The sequence below is a fragment of the Trichogramma pretiosum genome, unplaced genomic scaffold (genome assembly GCF_000599845.2).
Source record: "Trichogramma pretiosum strain Unisexual culture from Peru unplaced genomic scaffold, Tpre_2.0 scaffold4, whole genome shotgun sequence".
Taxonomy (NCBI): domain Eukaryota; kingdom Metazoa; phylum Arthropoda; class Insecta; order Hymenoptera; family Trichogrammatidae; genus Trichogramma; species Trichogramma pretiosum.
In genome coordinates this window covers 2,347,786-2,372,838 of record NW_019641688.1, presented here as the reverse complement: position 1 = coordinate 2,372,838, position 25,053 = coordinate 2,347,786, and the positions used below count along the sequence as shown (strand labels likewise).

General features: G+C 41.5%; 1 protein-coding gene across 1 annotated transcript; it reads left to right on the top strand.

The window, feature by feature from the left end:
• Positions 1-182: 182 nt before the first annotated feature.
• LOC106656060 (LHFPL tetraspan subfamily member 6 protein-like) lies at positions 183-24,503 on the top strand. The gene is made up of 6 exons (XM_014376700.2): positions 183-328; positions 1,477-1,964; positions 8,337-8,455; positions 13,919-14,094; positions 15,796-15,894; positions 18,330-24,503. Exons 2-6 carry the CDS (start codon positions 1,875-1,877, stop codon positions 18,479-18,481), a joined length of 636 nt encoding a protein of 211 aa, XP_014232186.1. The 5' UTR covers positions 183-328; positions 1,477-1,874; the 3' UTR covers positions 18,482-24,503.
• The last annotated feature ends 550 nt before the right edge of the window (positions 24,504-25,053 follow it).

Sequence of the window (25,053 nt, the reverse complement as noted above, 5' to 3'; positions counted from 1 at the left end):
AGAAGTAAACGACGACAAGAACGACCGCGACGAAGAAGAAAAGGAAGAAGAAAAGAGCGGAGAGCAGCGTAGTACCGTCCAAAGCTGCGGCTCCTCCTCGTGTCTTATACGCGTTGCCCGCGCGCGCAGTGAAGTTTATAATATCATACAGTGTCGCTGTTGCTGTTGCAACCAGAGAGAGAGAGAGAGAGAGAGAGAGAGAGAGAAGAATATATATAATAAAGAGTGTGTCATGTGGTAGCCGTAGAGCTGTTTTTTGCCATCTCTGTCGTGGTCGTCGTCGTCGCCGCCTGCGGAGCAGTGTTGCATTATATATATTTTTACAAAAGTACGTATGCAGTGTAAGCTGGAGTCAACCTATATAGCTGTACACTCTACTCGCTGAATTGGTTATTTCTTGTTATTTCGGCATTTTTTTCATTTTTCATTATTTCGAAAGCTCGACTCTCCTCAAAAGCAGTGGCAGCGGCACGCGGACCGTTGACGCGATAAAAGCTTCTGTGTGTAGCACAGCCGTGGCAGCTTTTTTGCGTACGCAGCTGCAGCAGCAGTGGTTGGATTGAGCACTTTCGCGAGCTCGCTCTCTTTCTCTCTCGCTCTTTTTCGCGAAATCTTGCTGCTGGCAAAAGCAAATTTTATGCCGTGTAAAGCAATTACGTTTGAGCTGCGTTAGCTAGCTATGCTAGTGAGCGAGAGAGAAAAAGAGGGAGAGAAAATTTCATTGTCGTAGCTCGTGGACGCATCCAGGTGCGAAACGCGTGCTAATATCATCTGGCCGGGTGTGTAGTGCAGGGAGAGACTAGACTCAACAACAACTAGGCGAAATAACGACGCGTAAGTCAGTCGCGCGCGCGAGTGTACGGGCATTTTTTTACTCGTTTATTTAGACAAACTTGCCACTTGAGAAGTGGATACCGCTGCTGCGCTGCTACTATACTACTGCACGAAGAATGAGCTTCTCGCGTTGTTCGCCAAAGTTTTCTCTCTTCCTTTCTTCCTTTCTTCCGAGACAAGTTTTCTTCTGAGAAAACAGAATAAGTACTTTGGAGAAAAGCCTCTGTGCATATATAGACGCGGCGTTTGGCCGCTCGCACCCGCGCGCATCCATGGTCTCAAATCACGCCAACTTTTGTATCAAGAAATATACTTTACGCACACGAGCACGCCCTGTAAATATAAAGTTAGATTGCGAGTAGTGCGTGCAGATCGCCGAGCGCGCGAAATTCATGACGCGTCGCAGCTCGAGCTGTAACGCACCGCGCAAAATTAAATGCAAAATTCAGCTTGTTAAATGTCATACAAGCGCGCGTACCGTTTTGTAGGGGAAAATAGCCAATTCAGTGAGCAGAGTTTACGTGTATATAAAGGTACATAGAAGCCTCTCTGTTATTGATAGCTTTGACGCATCGAGTCCATTCGAGATCATTAACGTGTGCTCCTTTATTTTTTTTTGTTCACATAATGTTATGTATGTAGGTCTCGAAACCAATCGAGCTTGCAGCCGTGAGAGAAAGAGATATATAGATTCGCACAAAGAAAAAAGTGAAAAAAAATAATACCAGAAAAACGGAGGATAAAATGGGACAACGACGACGTGGATTCTACTCCCGCTGTCTTCGTCGCACGATGAAAAAAGAGACGACGAGGAGGAGGACTACTACGACGTCCGGCTTCGCGAACTCGTCGTCGCCAATGGAGCGACGATAACAAGTGTCTCATCGCTAGGGAGTGAGAGAGAGAGAGAGAGAGGAGAAAAAAAAGCGAAGCGACGAATACGAACAGAGCAAGAGTGAAGAAAAACGAGAAACAGAGTCTATAAGGGCAGACACATAGCCACACACACACGTGCATGAGTGAGTGTAATAGCGTGCGCGATGACGGGTCTTTGTGTTTGCTGGGTCGTACTGTCGATACTGGCATCGATACTCGCCTGCACCGGTTTTTATCTGCCTTATTGGATTCAGGTAATTGACTTTTGATTATTCATAATTTAATCCCCCCCACTCACCCCCTCTTAATTATGAAGCGTAGGCGGCACTGCTATTTCACAGCACTCGAGCCAGCAGCAACACGGCACAGCACAGCGGAGAGCGCGGCTGTCACGAGTTTTGGATGCGCCGCGTGGCGATCGCTATTTTTGCTAAAATTAATGCACGTTCGCGCGCTCTCGAGCGTTAGATTTTGCAGTTAATGGCACGGCAAATGAATTTATACATCTGTCGCTAAATTTAATGTCAAGCTCTTTAATGATTCTATTTGTTTTGCAGTTTTTACAAGATGAAAGTAAATAGAACTTGACAATTTGAACGAAATGTTTTAAAAAAACCATTCGCAGAGATTTAGTATATGTGTAGTCTCACATGTATAAAAGTTTGTATGAATATTAAAAGAAAACATGAGTGATTCAACATTTTCATCGCTTTATATGCTAAAGAAAACTTGGATAATTTCCATGTAGCGCAATTCCGAGAGCTTCTCATACACAGCTGCTAAGTTATAGTGAAAAAAAAGGAACGAAAAATAACCGAATGAAAATAACTTTTTAGTACAGGCTTCGCACGGTCCATAAATTATCGATAGAAGCGCTCGTGGAGCCGTTACATTGCACGCTGGCTACAGAATTAGCCAACTCGAAATTCACAGCGAATTATTGGTAGTCTTAATCATTCAGTTTCCAGAAAATTGCCTCGGTCCCCGCGCCTGAACACTATCTATTTAACAGCAGTAGCAGCAGTAGTAGCAAAGCTCAACTGGATTTGTAGCCTCAAATTAGCCCCAACGTTCAATGATTTATAATGTCAAAGTTAACTCAAGCGCGCGCGAGTTACAGCGCGCCCTAGCACAAATTCAACTGCTCGAATTGTAATTTTGCCTACGAGATTTGTCATTCAATTGTAATCGCGTGTCCATTAATTAATCGGGAGGAAAAAAGCACCACGAAAGGGACGACGACGTGTGTTCTGGGGATAAGAAGTTAAGCGTACCTTGCGGACAGGCGGCTAATTCAACTGGGTCTAAAGAGATGTCACCGAGGAAATGAGTTTGTATTATACACGCAGCCATGCATGCGAGGGAGAGATAGAGAGAGAAAAAAACGGATGAAAGCGAGAACATCAGGGGCGAAAAAGTCTGTTGCCATAATAATATAGAAAAGCTCTTGTTCTTTTGCGCGTATATATACACCAGCGTACCCCAGGGATCAGGAGTATTTTTATAATAACGTGTACGTGTGGCGGCGGTAAAAAATAAAAAACGGTCCGTGTTCCGGGTTGAAAAATGCAACAGAGACGCTGCTCCAGCGCTAGTGGTGCGTGGACAAGGATTTTCCTCTCTCTCTCTCCCTTGGTTCCCCCCACACAGAAGTTTTCCTTCTGTGCAGTATAATTATCTAATGAGCCTAGGCTAGGGAGTTGGCGCGCGAGAGAAAGAGAAAGTCATTGTGGGCGAGCCGCAGAAAAAACACCTCTAATTATTTCCTGATATAAACGCCGTTGAATAACTAAATTTTCGCTCTCCATTGAGTAGAATATAATAGTTGAAATTAACTTTTTTACTCTCGCTCTCGCCTTCATCGCACACCTAGTATAACTGAACTTTTCATAACTAGAGGCTCATTCAATTTGAGAAAAAACATTTATTTGTAAATAAAATTAAAACGAAATTCACTGCATCGTCGGTGATTGCAGTTGTTCCGATTTTTTCGCGCACGAATTCAAAACCTTGGCCAGGCTTTTGACCTACTTTCCGCGTGCATATTATATAAAATCGAGCGAGCATAATACGCGCATTTGTTTTGCGATGCATGCGCCGAAAACAATATTCAAGCAAGTAGAGCTACCTCTGTGGTGGTGGGTGTTGAAAATTTATTAATTCCAGCTCTCATTTCTTAGCAATCAAATTCGTTCTATTAATCTTTCAACCCCTGGCCACACAAGCGGGTGCGAGCTTGCACACACGTACACGCAACACACACATACACACGCACAGACACTCATGAAGTACTGGCGTTCACGCCGGCGCACCGAGCGATTATTCACTCTCCATAAACCAACAAAACGTAGCATATATGCATGTATGTACGTACTACCTCCTGCAGAGCAGCGTAGTGCTGCTGCTGCTGCTGCACAGCCTCGCCGCCGCGCGGCAAACCTTTCGACACTATGCAAATGTTCCGAAGCTCCTCGTTCCTCGCTCGCGAGCGTTCGTATGTATATGCGAGAGTATGCGTGCATGTGTGTGCTTTTAGCACATACCTATCCACGTATAAGGGAATGGATATACATGCACACGTGTGTGCTGCATGCACGGACGAAGCTGCGCGTCATCGCGTGCAAAGCTCGAGTGGAGCCTGTCGAGTCGGGGGCGCTTTAATTAATACGACGATCTTCAAGCCTAAATTTGCGGCCTACCTCGGTGACGAATTAGGAGCTAATATAATATATAGCGCGCCCTTTCCTGCTGGCGTCGTATTTGCGCGCCTGCCATATAACGACGTGCCGCCGCCGCGTGCCTCGAGTGTTAATTTGCCACAAAACGATAAGAAAAGTTTTACGTCTACTTTGCGTTATACCTGCTCCTCTATCTGATCTGAAATCTTAAGTGAAGTAACTGTACAATCTTTTCCACGAATCAGAAAAGGTGAAAATAAAAGTAACAACTCCATATTTCAGGCGAGGAAAAAAAGGCGGAAACACTAACTCCAATGGTGCTCGATGGCCCATCGGATAGATAAGCAGCTCGGCTGACCAGCTCTCTCTCTCTCTCTCTCTCCGTAGCAGTTGAAGCGCGTCGAAGCGTACATACACCGCGCACGGAAATTAATGCACGGTTCATACATACTTGATTAGATTTAAACGAGCAAGCACTAGCATTCGTATAAACCGGATTATAATAATAATACACGAGCTGCCGAACTGATGAAAATGAAAAGTGCTCGAAATCGGAAGATTTAATTAACGCACCCCGTTATATATAGTTTGCGCACGGATATACACGCAACAACTATGCCGAGAACTATGCTGAGAAGTTTTGTGTGCGTTTTTCTTTTGCCCCGACAACGATCGTGGGTTAGGGGCTAGGGGCATGGGCCGCAAGCTCAAGTGCTGCTCCTGCCGCTGCTGCTGTTCTCGGTCGACTGAATTAGTCGTCGTTAGGGAAAGCTTGTGTATAGTACACACAGTACCAACAGTAGTAGTAGCAGCAGCAGCAACAGCAGCGGCACTGATGAGGCTTGTGCCAAGCAAGTTTCGACCATTAGTACAACTAGTCGCCTATACTACGCGTGCGAGCTCTCGTATTTATAATACAATTCAGCTGCTTAACATTAATTACAATTAAGCGGCCCGGAGAGTTTGCTGAGCAATTTTTCCGCTTCGCCTAAGAAAGGATGGGATTCGCAAAAAAAAGTTTACTCCAAGAGAGCTAAATGCGCTCATCGAAATTCTCGTACAGCTTTCGAAAGATATATATGTATTCGCAAGCTCGAGCTTGTAAGTAATGCACATGCTGTATAGCTAGAGGGACGAGTTCGAAACTGGCAAGCGTGTACAGAAGGTGTAGGGGGTAAGGGAGGAGGAGAGCGTCTTTTGGGAATGGTTCCATTAGGACTTGATCGCACACCCGCGCGCACTTGGATGCAGTGCTTGCTGCTCCTGCTGCTTTACAGGATTTGCAAAATGCACGCGAATGAGATATCGCACAATAGCCCGGCGTAGTCAGAGCTTCTTCCAAGCGACTTTAGCAATTAGCTGTAAATACGATGAATTTTCCTTTATCGAGCGGGCACGACGATCGTACCCGATCCCACAGCTCTCGTGATACAGAGATTTGGCTTCATTTCTCATTACAGCTCGCGATATCTCCCTCGTTACACAAGCTCAACTTCTGACGCTCGCATATCCCACCAGATTTTCTCCCTGTTTACGACAGTAGAGGCAGCAGCTAACTGTGTATATAAAAGGAATTTATATTCGAGTTTTATTATTCCGCCAAGCTCGTCCATTTTCTTTAATTATTGTTTCATTAACTCACATTGCCATATTTCGAGCCGGTTGTCGTCGCAATTTTGGCTGGGCCACGGCGCCGCTTCTTCGAGAGAAATAAATTGACACGTAATTATGCCCTTGGCTGCTCGCTCAACACAAACACACATGATAATATTTTGCATTAACTATTAACCATAAAGTTATGATAATTAAAGTGGATGATGATGAATTTGACTGTATCATTGTAAGGACACACAGAGCTTCGTTGGCAGTCATAGGCCCGTGTGGTCTGTACGAAATTCGAAACTTGAATACATTATCATCCTCGCAAATTTCCAGTTATAGAGTTTTCATTGCAAAATTTTCTCGTCTCTCGGGCCGTTGATAATAAGTGATAATCTATACGTATATATGCGTATAAACGTCGCAATTATACGCCCCTATCCCTTTTACTATCGCTGTTAAATGTCTCTGTGCGATGCTGCTGCTCGTCGCTCGTACAGTGTGCGCGAAAAGTCATTCTCACGACTCAAAAGCAAATCTCGCTTGTAAACCCGAGCATACAGCAGCGGCACGAGATAGAAATTCAAATATTATATCGCTTAATTTGCTTCTCTTACCTTCATAGAGTTATTGCTAATTGCCTGTGATAGTTGCATAAATCGAATTTTCTGCGAAATTTTTTGCGATAATGAGCGCAAGGATCATTCTCGCTTGATTTTCAAAGTTTACAATATCCGTGTTAGATTCTTAATAATCCAGTACTTTTTAATTCATTTTCAATACCATTAACTGGTTTCTTTGAAATTCAACTCAATTTGGGTAAAATCAAAACAGTGCGTTGAAAATTGTACAGTAATGCCCCGCAGGTCCTCGGGTCTGGACAAATGCGAGACAGTGGGGAGGGGGGTTATAGTAGTAATATCTTCCTGCGCACGGGCTCTAGCCCCCTGCAGGCTCTTCTCAAGTAGAAGGAGTAAAAGAGAAAGAGAGAGAGAGAGAGAGAGAGAGAGAGAGAGAGAGAAAATTTGACTTTTCAATAAATTCTGTAAATAACTTGAAATGGCTGTTATTTTAAACAAATTAACTGCAATCCTAAGAATAATCTGCAAAGTAAAAATACTATTTCAATAAAATTTTAATAAATTGAAATGTTTATATTAAAAATTGTAAGTGCCAATAGGTTCAAACTTCAACGTATATTATTTCTGATTAAAATTGAAACACAATCATTCTGTTGTGCTATGACAATATCATAATTTATTCAATATACGATTACTTTTACTTTGCCACTTGCGGATTCTCGTGCAGTGATACTCGCCATCTAGTGGAAGAGGCTAATACCATCATTAAATTTTAATTTTCCTTCCCGCAAATAATGAATCAATACTGGTACATTAATTTTCAACGAAGATTTCATTTATAAGTACCATAAATGAAATTTTGTATCTTTAATTTTAATGTTTGATTTTACATTAAATTAAACGTGCATTAAATTTCAGGTTTTCAAACAATACGAGCTGATGAAATTTTTCATAACTTTCTATACAATATAATTTTTCCACTCGCAATTATGGTTAAACAATGTAGCAGCTCATAAAAGTATCAGCTACGATTACCACTGGGGTACGCTGTTTTTTCACAATTTTATTTTACATATTCTACCCACTTGAAATAGTTTCAGTTAGAATGAATAAAGCTAGTTAATTTTTCAAAGAGAATAGTTAATTTAAGCTTACTTGTGCGGAAAATCAGTCGAAAGCGTATTTTTTGGTTATATAATGGCGTATATTACGAAAGAGTAAATTTGTTATCAAAAAATCGAACCATTGTTTCATTTTACAATTGCTACAAATTATATCAAAGACACATTCAAGGGAGATCGATTAAAGAAGTCACACGAAATTAAATGCTAGAGACTGGATGAATCAGTCTCAAAGTCTAAACTAATTTCTATATAAATATATATCTACAGGTTAAGACAAAAAACATAATAATTATATATACGCTTGCGCCGCGCGTAAGGTTTGTAAATTAAATCGCTGCAAACTCGCACGTACGGCACACCGCCGCCACCCCCTCCTCAGCGTGCGAGTGTGTGCATGTTTTGCCATGCGGTACAAAGTTCAAATCGCGGGTGCTTGAACGAGGCGTACGGCAACCGAGAGAATCGCATTATAATTTGCACCAGGCCAAACCCGCTCTCTTTCGCTGCTGCTGTTGCTGTTATTGTTGCTGCTGCCGCTGCTGCTCCTCTCATTTTCATACTGCACACGCACACACGTACATTATATAAATTTTCAGTCACGAAAGAGAAGTGTAAATTTTTATGTTGTTTTTTGTTTGTTGCAGGGAAAGCTTCTGGGTAAAGCTGACGCTTACTTCAATTCCTTTCGACGATGTAATTATCCAAGGATCCGAACGCCCACGAGCACGCCCGAAATTGTCTACGAGTGCGCCAGATATTCCAGGTAATTAAATTGTTTTCTTTGACGTACAGACTTTTCCAATCTCTGTGTGTGATCACGCTACAGAGAGCTTTCACAAGAAAATCCACTTTCGCATCCCCCCAGCACCCCGCGCGCACCGATATATCGGTAATTAATTTTGCCGAATCGTTGATGAAAAACTAGTTATATATACTTTGCAAAATAGCATCATATATCTATACGCGCAAAGTAGTAAAAAAAACTTTCATCACGGTACACGTTATCTATGGTCTCGCGCGCGGTAGCATCAAAGTACTACGGCATGGTATAATAATTTACGATCCTCTGCAAGCGCATAATAGGTCGTCAAATAAAAAAGATGAAACTCTCCCTCGATGCTGCTCGCGCGCAGTGCAATGCACGCAAGATGCATATGGGCTGACTACTACTGCTCTCTCTTCAAATTCGATCGAAAAATTTTACTCGCATAGAATAAATCGTCTAAGCTCATTTTTCTGTCGTTGTGTGCGACGTCCTCCTCGTCGCGTGCGTTGTATGCATGTGTGCGCGAGCGCATTCCGTGCCAGATTCTTACCGCATCAATAAATCGTTTAGCGTTGCCGTTGGTGCGTCACGCGGTGCAGCGCCCCCGCACCGTGAAAGAAGCGCTGGTATATGTGTGTGTGTGTGTGTGTGTATTATACATAACGTGACTGCAACGCGAAGCTCGGAATTCTTTCTTTCCTCGCGAACTTTTTGTACTTTTTTTATTCTCGAATTATTGCGAGAGCGCACCATTCACTTACTTATTCAAAGTAGCGAAATTTTTCAGCTGTTTTTCCATTAAGTCGATCTAATTGTCTTCTTTGATGCTTTCAATTATTAAATTCGATCGAGCATCAACGTTTGTTGCGGTTTATTTCCATGTCGACGAGAAACTCACTTTACAAAAGTACGGAATAGAAACTGTGCTGTGGTGCACACAATATATCATGCGTATAGCAATCGGCATCGTATTTTCGTCAGAAATCGTTGATTTCCGATCCCGAGTCTTTAGTCAGGTGGCTTTTATATTCCGTCGTTGCTCGCCTGCAGCTCGACGTATACAATGCCACCAGAGCAACGCAGCGCCGCGTTGAAATCGATGTTCCTGATAGACTCGACTCGCTTGACAAATGAATATAGCCAGCCGCTCTTTCACTCTCTTTCGAAATCCCATGACCTAAAGATAACCCAACGAATTGCTCTTTACTGGCTCGTTGCTCGGCGCGAGGGGGTGGGTAGCTGCAGCGGCAAGCGAGAAAAACGAGGTGAATTCGCGAGTGCACGATACATATACGTACACACAGAAAGAGAGAGAGAGAGAGAGGGAGACGAGCAGCACGGTACAGATAAATCTACGCGTACCGGGTGCAGGGCCCGCGCGCGCATGCTTGGGAACAAAATAAAACATAATGGTCTCTTTAAATGGGATTTATTAGCAGATTTGGTTTGTCCGCGTATACACGACGATATATGCATGCGATAGTTACTCTTTTGACGGAAACGGATATTTTTCTATCGGTCCGCTCGTCAAACGAGCTTTAGTTCGGCTCGAATAAAGCTCGACATTGTTTTTTAATATAGAGAGACCCTCGTGCGCATGTATGGTGGTGGTGGTGTACGCGCACTTCAGCTTCCTTTTTTTTCCATTATATCGAACCAAACGAGCGTACGAGTATATAAGTCGACAGTCGATATAAATCCCTCTAATAATTACGTTCGTCGACATATCGGGTTCACGAAAGAATTGACAAATCAACAAACGCCATTACGAGTAACGTTAATGCGCGACTCGTGTTAACAAATTGAATTGTCGCTTTAGAAATTGTAACGTCGTGTTTAATGAGCTTGCAAGATGCAAATCGAAGCTCGAGGATAATAAAGCTCGCGCACTGCACACTTGCAATGGCGACATCAGCAGCTCCTCTTTTGAATCGTATACGCGCGCGCGCACTTGCCGTCCAATTTAATTTAACGTGGCGCGCACACTCTCTGCAGCGTACTGATGCGCTGGTCTAGTATCGGCTTGGCAACGCGCTCACGGTTATACGCGAGTTATAGTTTGATCTATTTACCGAACTCTGAGCGAGGAGGCTGTTGGACGTGGGGCACTGGCAGTGAGCTCACGTTCTGCGGCTATTAAAAATGAAAATTTTAATCTGTAGCTGTGCGCAGGCCCTACGGCTAACAATTTCCCTTGTGGTATTACGTATACATATAAGTTGCCAGCTGTCGGTCAATTGTAAAGCTGTAAAACTAGGGCTTTGCTTGCGTGGGCATGTGTGCAACTTATTGAGTTCATACGTATCATGTTTGTGTGTGTGTGTGTGTGTGTGTGTGTGTGTGTGTTCGTCAGCGTGTGTTAGTAAGGGAATATCATCTTGTGCGCGCAAGCTTCACCTCGCGTAATGAGCTCGAACTGCATCATCATAGTCCTTTCACTCGAGGGCAGCTGCCATTGCTTTGGCCGCTGCCGCTGCGCTGCAGGGATATAGATAGAGAGAACGAGATATCCATTATGAAAGTTTTCTGCACTTGGCTTTCTTTTCTGGGCAATCGTAGCGCGAAAAAGGGAGCCTGGCCGCCGCTGCCGCTCTATGTGTACTTATACCTCTATCTATATATACTTTTCTATATATACGCAAGGGCAATTCAACGATGAAAATTTTCGCGAGCAGACGATCTGCTGCACTGGTAATGTCGCTTTTAATAAGGCCAGCTGCACGCTGCCGGCTAACCCCCTCCCTCGGGTGAAAGTCTTCTGGAAAAGTTCAACTGCAAAACGCACGAGAAATCCTCGAGTATATGTATAGCAATTCGGAATTCGTTCCATCTTATGTATATATGCGCGCGGACGATTCTCCTTTGCCTGCGCAGCCAGGCTAGGGCATTAATATTATTTCTGGAAGTAGTGCACGCGCGGGTGAAACGATATTACGGACAGAAATCGAATTAAACCTTTAGCTCACTCGCGTATTAAATACGTGTGCTGTAACGTGCATGAGCTTGGAAGTTAGTGCGTATGAGTGCGTGGGTAGAACGAGTATGTAGCTCGGTCTTACTTTACACGACTAATAAGCTTAAGATATTAGTAAGTGAAAATGAAGGACCAAGATAGATTAAATAAATGTTATAACTGATGCATTAAAATTATTTATTATACGCATATGCAATTCGATTGATTACTTTCACTTGAAATTACGTAGCCAAGAAAGAATTCGAGTTATCTTTTTTAGTAAACTGCATTAAAACAGTGTATATAAAGTTCGAAAAGGGAAGTATCCGGTTGACTGTTTGCAATTAGCTCGTTCGATGTTTACGAGATTAAGAAGCTACTGAAGCTCTAAGAATACGAGCTGCTGCTGCTGCAAGAAATCGGACGAGAAAAAAGGCGTAAAAAGAAAACGAAGGAAGTAACAAAAAAAAACGCAAGAACGAGGAAAAGAAACGCAAGTTTCACGAAAATCAAGCTACTCTTGCAGAAAACTCGAACAGGGCATTTAATCAGATCACGTAATCCAATCTCGGGCGATGCACACAACCTTAATGGACGCGAACAGGAAGCAGCAGCAGCAACGCGTGCAGTACATGTACACGTTGCACTGCGTATACGCTTTTTTACGCTTTTTACTATTGTTATACACGTGTATGTTATGCATGTGCGCGGGCGCGAGAGATGATAATTTTCCCACGCACGCGCACGTATATAGTGAGTCAAAATTTCCACGTTCTCTTTTTTTGTCTCGTGAGCTTGCGTGTGCGCCAAAAAAAAGCTTGAAAAAATTATTTTCACGTGTGTATACACGGGTTAGTCAGGCGCGCGTGCGAACCGCGCATTTACTTTTTGAAATCCAACGCGTCAATTATAGTTAGGTGTACTGCATGTTGCAAAATTTACTCCTTTTTCGTAGCCCCACGCGCTCGCTATACTGCGGCTCGACTTGTTATACAGGCGCGGACAAGCGTTGCTACTGCTACACAAGCTCGAGCATGCTAAGCTCGTCTGTGTGTGACTGTATGCTTCAAAAAAAAAAAAAAAAAAANGACTGTATGCTAAAAAAAAAAAAAAAAAAAATGGAGCACGAGTGAGAGGCATGGAAAATACGTGAACTTGTAGCATTGCGCAGATACACATACACGTGCTGGAGGTGGTGGGCACGCGCTTGCAATGACACGACTGAAAATACGAGAATGCACTGCGAATAACAACGGCCACGGGGGTCCGACTAGCTCGCTACACAGGCCTCTTTTTTCCGAGTCAGAGAGAGGAATTTTTTTTTTCGTTCGTTCATTCGTTCGCTCATCCGTTTCTTTTTTTTTCGTTTTTTGTGCGGGAACAGAAGCGCACGGCCAGCAGTAAAAGAGAGAGAAAGAGAGAGCGGGGCGTGGACATTAATCGCCGTTACTTATAGCTTTTGCCATTCGATGAGACGCAAGCGTATTTCGATTGCCGCCGTTACTGCCGCTGCCAATGTATTGTTGATGTTGCAGTGAAATTGTTGTCTTTTGGGATACTTCCCAAGCCGTGGCTGCTATATGTTACGTATACTCGCTAAATAGAATCGGTAGAGCAAAAATAGTTGGATTAATCGAGGTATTTCGAGCGGATTTCTAAGTTTGAATAATCCATCTATCCAATACCGATATACCATGCCTAAATAGGCTAAATTTTAAATAATATCACACTGCGATTTTCCCATATTTTATTAACTTATTTTTCGTCGATTCCAACAACGATGTACTTTTGAAAAAAATTACATGAAAATTACTATAAAGAAGTAGAGTTTACTTTCATTAATAAATAGACGAACTTAATAAAATAATGTAAAAGTTTTGACTCTACGTTATTTGATTTCTCGACAACCTTAGATTAAAAAAATATTATTCCACTCGATCATAAGAAAAATTGGGAAAGGTAATTTGATAATACTTTAAATGAGATGAAAATAAACTTCGATGAAATTTACAAACACTGGACAACAAACCTGTGCTTTGACTTATATAATTATTTTGACTTTGCCACTTGCACGTTTACAGATAAATGTACTCGACGCCTAGCGGCTTAAAATGTTATTATCGTATTCGAGGTGGTTGGAAACTAGTCTAAACTGGTTACAAAAATTACAATATAATTTTCTAGTGATTTAAAATTTAATTATCAATAATTGTAACATAATTTTAACAGAAACATCATCAAAAATAAACCAATCTATGATAATGTATTTTAAAACATTTCAATAATTTAATCAGGTATGTTGGAAAAAGTTTAGACTCGTGTCCAATGTATTGATTTTCACTGTAAGCTAATTTAATTTTTATTTATGGGAATTTATTGAAGTTCAATACATTTAAATCTAATTTAAAAATACCTTAAATTTCAAACAATTTTTAACATAAAAAATTTATTAGACCAACTAAATTTTTACCTCATGATCGATCGCACGCTTCATTTGTTTGTTCCAGTTTTTGGGATATACCAAGTCCATGGTGGCAAGCCAGCACGTTAACTATCTGCCTCGGGCTTGCAGTCGCCATGATCGGGGCGCTGACACTTCTGGCAGCCGCCTCGTCGTTTCTGCCGCACACGCTGAAACGGCCGAAGCACACCAAGATTCTAGGCAGTCTTCAATTACTGGCCGGTAAGCACATACAATATAAAACCTATACATATGTATAAAAGCAACGTATTTCCTCTTTCCGAGTGAAAAAATTTCAGCTGCTTTTGTGAATGCAAAAAGAAAAAGAAAAGCATGTATACGTTCGAATTGTTACGCACTCGCGAATGTATGTATGGTATATATACGGAGGTCTTTCAAAGACATGCAACGACAGATTACAGAGCAAGAGATGGAGGTATGGGGGGAGCTTTGCGTGCAAGAAAAGAATATATGCGCCAGGCACAACAAGAGAAAGAAGCGATATACGGGAAAGGAAGAAAAAATTCAGAGTTCATTCGACTGCAGTGTAGTAGCAACCTCGAGCTACCAAATGGTTTTACTATATATACATGTATATATATACAAGCCGGAGGAAAAGAGAGGGCGAGAGGGAGAGAGAGGAAAAGCCTTCGCACTCAGAAGCTCGGAGAAGCACAAATTCGATCGTAAGATGCGAAGCTCACTACTCCGTCTTTTTTATGTATATAGTCTAAGCTTTCCGTGTTTTGTTCAGACATTTCAACCACTCGCATTCTTTTCTCTCTAGCTCGCTCGCGAGAGCAGCAGCGACTCTGGACTTTCCGTTTTTATTCTTTTTTATTCTCTCTGCCTGTCTCTCTCTCTCTCTCTCTCTTTTTCTCTCTTGTTTGCCACCCTCCTCACCCTCGCCGTGCGTCTCTCTGTCTCTTTGACCTTTGTGCCCGACGCCTAAACAATCTTACAATATTGTTTTTATTCTTAAAAAAGTTCGGTAGCAGTGTCAGGGCTGCTGCGTTGCGACTGTGGCTGTATAAAATATATATAGCGCAGTGCACGCGCAAGAGCGACGAGTTTACTTTTCTTCGAGAGAAAGAAGGAGAGAGCTGAAAACGTCATGGCCCTTTTTTGCGGCTGACACTCTCGAGACTGAATGCAAATCGTCTCCCCATACCTTCCTTTTGCGCTATTTCTCTGAGAATTTTTATTTGTTTATTTATTTTTTTTCGTATATACACAGAAAATGAAATTTTTGTGCGCTTAGGTAGTGGCACACGAAAGAAAACGGCGTGACGTTTATTTGCCGGAAGAAAAGGTGTGCGTTTGTTTCATTTCCACTCTTTTCTTTTATCAAGCAATTGCAAGTGTCCATTTTTTTGGTTCAGCTTCTCATCTTGATAAATATTGGCGAAAAAAGTGTAAAAAAAATAATAAACGCGAAGGTAACGGCGATCGCTAAAACTGATTAATGCGCGGCTATATACATAGATTGGTACATATAGGTCGCGCGAGTGGTACTGCGGGCAAATCGATTTTTTTCTCGCGACCAGCTGCATCTGCCGCCGCGCTGCGGCGAATCAAAATTGATGTGCGTGCCGTTGACATTTTTAGATTTGCTACTGCCCGCTAATGCCCTGCGTCAATATTGGGCAACGCATATACATAAAAGCACAACCAGTGTGCAGTTGTATATTATTTTTCGCCGCAACATATTGATAATTTTTCATCGGCGAGTTTTGGCATCCCGACCGTCGCCTGGTTGATGAATTTCAAAAAAAAAGTTATACCTTTTTGTCAGGCTTTGCCTGAAATTTTTGCGGCATGAAAATTGAAAGAAAAGTTTACCTTCATAAATATTTTTTCATGTTATATTTAATATACATGTGTGTGTGTGTGTCTAATGTACACATCGTTGTCTGTTCGCAGCCACAATGATAAGTGGCGGTCTGGTGATGTACCCCGTTGGCTGGGACAATCGGGAGGTGAGAGAATCCTGCGGTAAAGGAGCCAATGTCTATAATCTCGGTGAGTACATTCTATGCACTGATGATATTTTGCTCGATCCGATCACTTATATTGCATATGACTGCTGCATGTACTACAGTGCAAATAATACACACGTATACTCGTCTCGCGTTCATGTACAGCTGCCATATAGCAAATGAGGCTAGCCTGTACGTGTGAAATGTGCACGACGACGAGAGACTCGATAAGCCAACGCACGAGGGCTTTGAGCCAATGCGACTTTTTTTTTATGTTGCTTTTTCGCTCTCGCTTATTCCCTTTTCTTCTTTTCCAACTCACCGTATACTAACACACACACATACAAAAACGTGTGCAACGTATACACACACCCTCGCACTGGTGCCCAACATATAACTGACTGTACTGTACTATTTTCGGCTCTCGCGTGCAGCGCGTGGACTGCACCCGTGCGCCTGCAACCCATTCGAAAATGTGTATACGATCTTTGAAATATGATGTTTGTATTTTACTGGCGAGACGCGTATAATGGTGGTGTACGCGCTTACATATACATGCACGGAGAAGCGTACACTATGGTAACTGAGTTATTAATAGACCGGTGTGCTGTGCAGCAGGGTGACGTTTTCGCGCCCGCGCCAAGCTCATAACGCCAAATATGTGTATGTGAGAGCGCCGGCATGTGCTTCGATTATATTTTCAATTTACCCGTGTGCTGCTGCACGCAATCCAGCGCGCCTCGAATTGTACAACACTTTTGAGTTTTCGTGCGGCGTATTTCGCTTCACGCTCGCATACGTTACCCGAGCGAACTAAAAGATTTTTAATAATTTTCAATTCCAGAACGAACACGCAAATTGACATTGCGTTGAGAGGCTAGGGAGGGCGCATTCGCGCGTAGTTTAGGATTTCACATCACTTTATGCGTTCAAAATGCAATAAGCCATTTTCGAGATGTATAAGAGAGAGAGAGAGAGAGAGAGAGAGAGAGAGAGAGAGAGAGAGAGAGAATCAGAAGAAAAGAAAGAAAAAAGGAGGGGAAAAAACGTTAGCACGAATTCGAGCGACAGATTTAATAGCCGAGAGCTTCTCTCTCTTGCAAGCTTCTTCCACTAAAATGGTCAATATTCCAGTCTTGCGACGCGACTCAACGACGACGACGACAATCACGTTCGTCGCGCGCGCAGTCGACGATTTAAAGCTTCTACACAAAATGCCCTAGCTTCTCGCTCGTAAAGATTTTGTTTCTACGTCCTCAGCTCTGAACTTTCTTAGTTTTTCCGTTCTTCTCCTTTTTCTTCTTTTTTTTATATAAACGTATACGTTCCATAGAAAACATTGAGAGAAAAAGAAAGAACGAGTGATGACTAAATGAGGCTGCAGATGACCTGGAGAGCATAATATAGATTATATTATTCGAGTAAAGCTGCCCATAGCGGACTCGTAAAGTATATAGTACGACGATGACGTTTGCGCGAGGGAAAAAACGGCACTGCAGCAGAGCTCAGTCGGAATATTTAAAAATGTACTTGCCTCAGCACGTCTGGTGCTGACTATTTTTCCCTGAACTTTATCGTTTACCTTTTGCGATCCGATGTGTATTGAAAATTTATGCGCCTGCCTGCGTATTTTCCTCGGGTTTGATCTGGGTCTCGGTAGTGGATTACATCAATCCGATCGTGAAAATTTCCTCTAGTAGTACCGCAGAATGTAAAAACTATTCGAGCAGAGAAATGGAGTTTATAAACACGTGGTGCGAATTAAGCGACTGTCACTCCGCGTGCGGGCGTCAAGGGCGAGTAAAATAGTCCGCGCTCAGAGTTCAATAACTCCCTTTGATGGCCGTACGCAGTGTTTCTTTTTCGTGGCTGTACACATAGATACACAGAGTTCGAGTTTACATGAGCAGGCTGGAGTACGCGCTTGCTAGCCAAAAAGTAGAGCCCAGTAAGAAGATAAACGATGAAACGCAAAGGAAAAAACGATCCAGTCATCTCCTTCCTATACTCCTTCTTCCACCCACCCTCTTGTTCGCTCGCAGCCTTTCTTTCCCTTTCAAATTTCTTTTCTTGCTTCGCTTTCTTTCACGGTCTTTCCCTTTCTCTCTCCGCAGCTAGTTCTTTTGTACATGCATGTATATAGATGTAAACCCTGTAAACTTGCTTGCTATTTCTCTCAGTCGCGCTTGTCATGCAGTGTGTGGTGTATGCGTGCGCGCACGGAAAAAAGACTCGACTCGAGAAATAGATAAGCTTCCTTTCGATACAAAGCGACGTAATTTATTCTTCCTTTCAAAATTTTGCCGTTACGTATTATTTTAGTCGAGGCTCTCCACTCTCGATAGCTATCCTGTATGTGCACCCTCTGCTTTTTTGCTTCATTGTGTAGCTGACTGCCTGCCTGTGATTTTTGCTTAACGATTTTTGATCTGCCTTGAATAACGTATTGGAACATATTTTGTCCATCGATTCCTATAGGTAGGTGCTCGATATCGTGGTCGGGCTATCTGCTGGTCGGGGCGGTGGCACTTCTGCTGCTCTGCTTCAGCCTGAGCTTTTGTGCCGCGAGGCACGCCCCCGGCAAGACGAGCCACGCGACCAGCTCACAAGACGACCCGCTGCGCATATGACAATCGAGAAAGTCGATGATCGATGCCTACTCGTCGTCGTCGAGCAAGACGACCACCAGCAACAACAACGGCGGCAGACACCATCAGTTGGGCAGCAATGGTAAGGAGCAGAGGCAACAGTCGACAGGGACCACGAAACTGTCAATAGTGACGGTTTGTTGATCCCGCGGTCTTCGCGCAGCCCTGAGATTAGCGCGACGACGCTTACTGCGATACTTGCTGCCGCCGAGATGTTCTGTTCTTCGTTACGCGAGAGACGATTTAATTGAAGCAGATAACAATAAGCCGAGGCAACGAAGGAGACGGCCTAGGAGGTTGGCCCGTTGGTTGATTGCCTTGCGTTCCGATTAAAGTGCCAAAACCACTTGAATCTTTTCAATTGTTATTGCTTTTTTTTACTTTTAGTTTTAATTCTAGTTTTTCCACATCGTTAAGATTGAATAAAGTATATTTGTAAGATATTTCGAGACAAATATTCACATTTTGAAATAAATGTTCGTTGAAAGAGCACACTAAAAATTTATTGAAAACTGTGCTTAACAGCATACGCGGTATGAAACAAAAGCTAAAAACAATCGTTTCAATACCTTCACTTACCCATCCTCGTATTGTAAAGATATATTTTACATTCACAAATTCACACAATAATCTTCCCTCCAGGGCGTGAAAATTCATTGCCCGAATTCAAAATTTAAGTGCATTAAAATGAGCCACATTAAAGTTTGTCCCATTCCATCGTCGAACTTTATTTATATAATCAGGATAGCGATAATAGAGAAAATTAAAAAGCAAAATTACCAAAAACTCGCGTATCAAAGTCGACTGGGGGATAATACCAATGAATAAACTTGGGCTCGAGTACGCGGGGAAATGATATTCTTTGGGCGATAGCATCGGTGCAGAGAGCGCAGGGGAAATTTATCACTATACATAACCAACCACCGCCGACTGCTCTCGCGCTCAAAATCATACGCTATTATATAATGTACAAAAGCCCATTCTATTTTCGGGGATCAGCGGATGATTGCGCATTATGGAAAAATATGACGGATGGCTTATTCGACCCGCGTTACTTTGACAACTAACGTATTTTCTGAAATGAATATTTAAAATACCGATAATCCACGCGGCTCAAAAATCGAGCAAGACTTTGAGGAATTTCAAGCAAAACGTTGATATCCCGCGCTCAAACGCGGAATAAAACCGGTATATGTTTTGTGCGATTGGGGCGCATAACGCGAGCTTTGTGGGCGCGCTTTACATATCCCGAAAATTTTCATTTGCACCCGTCTCGTTGCTTTTCCGAAATTCATCCGTGTAACTGCCGGGCAATTGCTTTTTCTGCGTGCACGCGCGCGCGTGGCGCAGTTTTGCTGCTGCTGCTATACACGAGTCGAAAAGTTTTGCGTGGCCGCGTGCTCGGTGAATAATTTTCATTAACAAAGCCCAGGCACACGCTCATTAGTTTCCAGAGTAATAATCTTCAAAGAGCTTATTACGCGAACGATTCTTCAGGACCGGCCGGGGTCATCGTTGCATAGAAGCTATATAATACGCGTCGAATAGCGAATTTCTCATGGTTGTACGAGAGCACCACGCGTACCTATGTTTGGCTGACAATGAAGTTTTGAGCATTACATACGATCGTTGCAGAAAATGAATAATAATATAACTTTGCGTGCGAGCCGTTTTTCGAGGGCACAGTGAAACGATTAAAATTTGTGTTTTCGATGCTTCAACTCTACAAAACATGTGTACAAGTGTGCGGGTGCCTCCGCTTATAAACGCGTGTATTCGCGAAAAATAACTTCAATTCGGTTTCGTTAGATTGCTACACGCAAAGAGAGCTAACAAAATTTGTAATATTCACGATATACTAATAAGTCATTTCGACTGTTTCGTATAACTGCAGGGAAAGAAACTTGAATCTTTTTTTGTTCTTCTTCGATTTGCTCCAAAAAAATTTAGAGAGAATACAAAAATGTTTCATATCAATTATCGAGATGAAAAGAATGGCAACTCGCATGAAATTCTCGAATGGCTTGTGACACGTCCGCAGTCAGCCCCTTCAGAATTTCATATAGCGTTATACTACCATTGGCCACTAGCCGATGGCCAGTTAAAGGTGGAAAGAATGAACGAAAGAACAAACAAACAAAATGAAATAAAAAAAATGAAAAAAATAGAAATAAATTCATCTATGAAAAGTGCCTGTCGTTCGGCCATACTATAGCGCAGCGGCAACGGTAGACGGATCTATGTGTGCATTCATTATACATGTATATATTGCACAGCCGCAGATATAGAACTCGCGAAGGCGTATAGGTATACGCATTGGTTCCTGGTTAATACAATAGTACGTACGATTTTTTCTATGTGCGCGCCAATTCCTCTCTTTCTTGTCCTTTTCGAGCAGCCGCGCCGGTGGTCACGTAGGATTTTAATAAATCCTGCTAGTCCGAACATACACACGCGCGAGCGAGGGTGTGTGCTATTGCGAGTTCTTTCGGTCTCTCTTTCGACGGATGGAGTAGAAAAAAAAATCGACTAGTAGGACGACTAGTACCAGTACTACTGCCGCTGCTGGTACCACACTAGCTCGCGCTGCTGCTAGCTTCTAGCTAGTGCCGGGTGACGCCTGAAAGCTTTTGCACGTACAAAAAGGATAGAGGCAACGATTCCGAGCTGATATCGTGTGCTGCGCTGTCGGAGTTGGCTTCCTTTTTTTTATACTCTTGCTGCTGCTGCGAACAGCGTGTAGTAGCGAGCTCTCTCTGGGGTAATGATAATTGTCGCACGCTGATTCTCATTTGAATAATAAGCAGAGAGAGAGAGAGAGAGAGAGAGAGAGAGAGAGAGTAAAATTCGCTGATGAAAATTTCGACTCGCACGCGCGCTCATAATAATGCCATCTCTCTTATCCAGTTGCATTTTTTAAAAGTTTGAATTATCGTGCATTTTGTACTCTCTTTCTCTCTTATAAACGTCATATTTGTGATCCGTTGAATTAATTTTCCAGTCCCTCTCTCCATCATGCGTAGCGCATGTATTCACGAGTAACTGAAAAATAATGCGGGTGTCTGTTAAAATTATTATTATTATCGCGTAGAAGCTCTTAATCGCTAAATTATATGGTAGCAAAGAGAGAGAGAGAGAGAGAGAGAGAGGAGTCGGGTTACATCGTGTTACCTTATATCGTGCATATTTCAATTAATTAGCAGTTATTTCTGAAAGCCCTGGACCATTAAAATAAATTATGTCTCGTTGTGTGTGTGTGCGTCGCCTACCCGTGTTAAAGACAGACCGCTTGAACTTATAGCATTTTCGCTTCGCCCGGCGCGCCGGCTAATAATTCCCCTGGGGTAAAGCTGCTCCCGTACGCAGTGGCTCAATACGTGAGTGCGCAGTGTGTATGCTGTCGCGCATACTTTTCATTAATCGTCAAATGAGCGAGAAAGATCGACGTCGGATTTTTGCAAAAACATTTTTCATGCCAACCCCTTTAATGTGGATATTTGTCTTATGCAACTTCTATGTAAGCTTTAGTTTAAGTGAAGTTTCTCATTTTTGTAATCGACTCTTGCTTTTTGACCTTTTTCTTTATGGCTTTAGTTGTTCTATAATTATTTTGGTATATTAGCTTAGGCGATATTGGAAAAACAATCTGATGATTAATCGCTCCATGAAGAACGAACTAGAGTAAGCCCGATAATCGATTGATCGATCATCGATAAATTAAAAATTGATCAAAATAGTTTTTAAGTCAAATGAGATTTATTATTAAGTGTGTGAAATAAAGAAAAAAGGCATCGTTTTTTCGATGTCGCAGATTTATAAGCAAAAAAGAACAAATGAGTCATAGGTACTAATCATAAACATTGATAACGACGAATTTATCAATTAATAAGGGGTTTAAGAAAACTTGAACGATTATATTACACTGCCAATCTATACATGGTTAGTCAACGTACGTTATTACGGAGATTGTTGATTGTTTTTTATTGAAAAAGTTATTATTTCGTCAACAAGCAGAGACGAAAACTTGTCGAGAAGCATAATAGTCGCCACTAGTGCAACTGACAGCGACAACTTTGAGGTACGGGTTACACTACTCAGTTCTAACAAAAGCTGCAATTTTCATTTTCGAGACTTCTTCGTATATGGGTGCGTACCGATAATAAAACTTGATAAGCATATATGTCTATCAAGCGAAAGTTTAGAATAGTCATAGTTGTCTCGGTTGAATTAGAATCGACAATGTTCAATATGCCAAGATTCTCCGAATCGATCGAGTTTACATCGAGTTAAATTTTGACGTGCAACGCACATCAAAATACTGCAAAGTTTTTAATCGTTTCAGAATGTTAACATCGAAACTTCTCTCGCACAGTTGTGTGACTCCGTGTCCCTTTCTCTACGGAACAAAATCGAGAGTTGTGCGTCGCACAGATTGAAACTTTGACGTAAGATTACGGATTGAATGTAAACTGACGTATTCATTACGTGTTTCCAATTAAAACGATAGTTCTCGAACGAGGGAGGAAAAACACGATCATCTTTTGCATTTCAGCTACGGTTTCTGAAAATCACGATGACATAGATCTTGGAATATTGTGAAATATTTCAATATTTTAGTCATTCAAAGTTTCTTTGCAAAAAAAAGTAATATCGATTGCGTCGAAAGTACATTGATGTCGAGTGAAAAGAAATGAACGTATAAACACTATCTCTCGAATTCACAGTTTTAATAGATTTTTTTGCAAATTCGAACAATTTTTTTTCTTAACTTTCCAAAGTTCATTTATTTTTCTGACAACTGTAGCAGCTGAACGGAATCTTGTAACAGTTGACAAGGTTTCGAGTCAAAAGTATATAGCTACTGGTAGATTGGATTTTTCCAACATTTAGTTGTAATAGAGGAATAAATGTAAACGAGGTCAAAAGTAATAAATGACCAAGACGAAAAAATCGATATTTCTACATCATTTTCTTATTTCAAAAGACTGGTAAAAAAAATTTCAGCTATGTGCTATATGAAATTGAAGTTCTTTCCAGGAGAGACATTTCCTGTGATAGCTTTCGACTGCTATATCTATAGTTATGTATCGGTGGGTAACGATAAAAAAAGTTCGACTGATGTACGTCTTATACATATGATTCGGGGGAAAAGAAATAACTTCTCAGCGAGAGATGTGTTTGCTCTCTCAGAAAAGTTAAGACCTGAATGCAGCTGTAATGGCAAATAAAACTTTGAAATGGCTATAAAATTAGGACTGTAAGTATGTAAGTTTTACCTCCATCATTTGTTTTTGACTGTTTAATAGGTCGTTGGATTTTTTCTTGTAAAATTATTCCGTTTGAGTTGTACAAGCAGAAATCAAAACTTATTATAGAAATAATAAAGATTGTAAGTTAAATGGTCGTCGACATTCGTTCAAGTTGTATTTTTAGAGGCAAAAAATTTTATACGAGACTTTGAGTGTGATATTATATTGAACCCATAACTTGAATCAAATCAAACTTTTGTTCGGGTCTTTTATCTGGGTATATAAAAAGTATCTTGTCATAGGAAAGATTCATTGTTTATAAGCACGTATTGATTTCATAAATTTTACAGATTATTGTCAATGATTAAAAAAGAGAAGCGACACAATAAATAGAGCTATTAATCAAACTATTTATAGTCTGATGTAAAACTTAGAGAAATTTTTACGTCAAGATTCTTTGACTCTGACAGAAAAAAACCCCTTATATTGAAAGTCACCACGATCTATGCGTGGAAAATATTAATGATGTTAAAATGATGTTAAAAAATATGAAAAGCGGAAAGAAAAATAATATCTTAGAAGGATGAATTTTCAAAATGACAGAAAAGAAAATATTATTAGAAAATATATGTACTTGTACATATATGAATACATTTACAACTATTGTAAGGTACTGATAGTTTCGGGTAAAAATTGTTATGAAGTACTGTGCATGAAAATGAGTTGATTAATTTTTTTATACACGTAAAAAACGAGCCACTAAGCTCGGAATCATGCGCAATTTTGTATATACGATATTATATAAAAATACTCGACATAACTATGTAAATGTTATATGCATTAATATATTTTATAATAAAATTACACAAAAAAATTGATGGTTTAATTAATCACTCAGCCCTCGTCAACATTCTGGAACAAACTCTGGCTTATATAGTAGCCAGAAATCTTCAATTAGTTTTTGAGTAAGAAAGTTTCTCGCTCCGAGTCGAGTAAGGGCCACAGTGTCATATAACCCAAAAAATATGTCCGTCGCGAAGAAATGAGGCGCAGTGGAAATCGCTTCATCGACCGCGTCGACGCGAGATAAGAAAGCGCGAGCGCAGCTTGGTTAGGGGAAAAAATCGTTTCGTTTCTGGATATAGGATATAACATCATTTTCGCGCTCGCATTTTACGGTACATTTATTAGAGAATCCATCGAGCTTCTTCTTCTGCTGAGTCTAGTCCATTTTCAACTTCAGCCTAAAAATTCCCGCGTCAACTTAATCTCATCGGGGGCGCGTGTTGCTCCCAAAGGATGATT

What these genes read in the sequence shown, in the direction of transcription:
- LOC106656060 (XM_014376700.2), top strand. Translation starts at nt 1,875, where the DNA reads ATGACGGGTCTTTGTGTTTGCTGGGTCGTACTGTCGATACTGGCATCG. An exon ending in ATCTGCCTTATTGGATTCAG is followed by an intron (nt 1,965 to 8,336) that starts GTAATTGACTTT and finishes TGTTTGTTGCAG; the next exon opens with GGAAAGCTTCTGGGTAAAGC. An exon ending in CAGTCTTCAATTACTGGCCG is followed by an intron (nt 14,095 to 15,795) that starts GTAAGCACATAC and finishes GTCTGTTCGCAG; the next exon opens with CCACAATGATAAGTGGCGGT.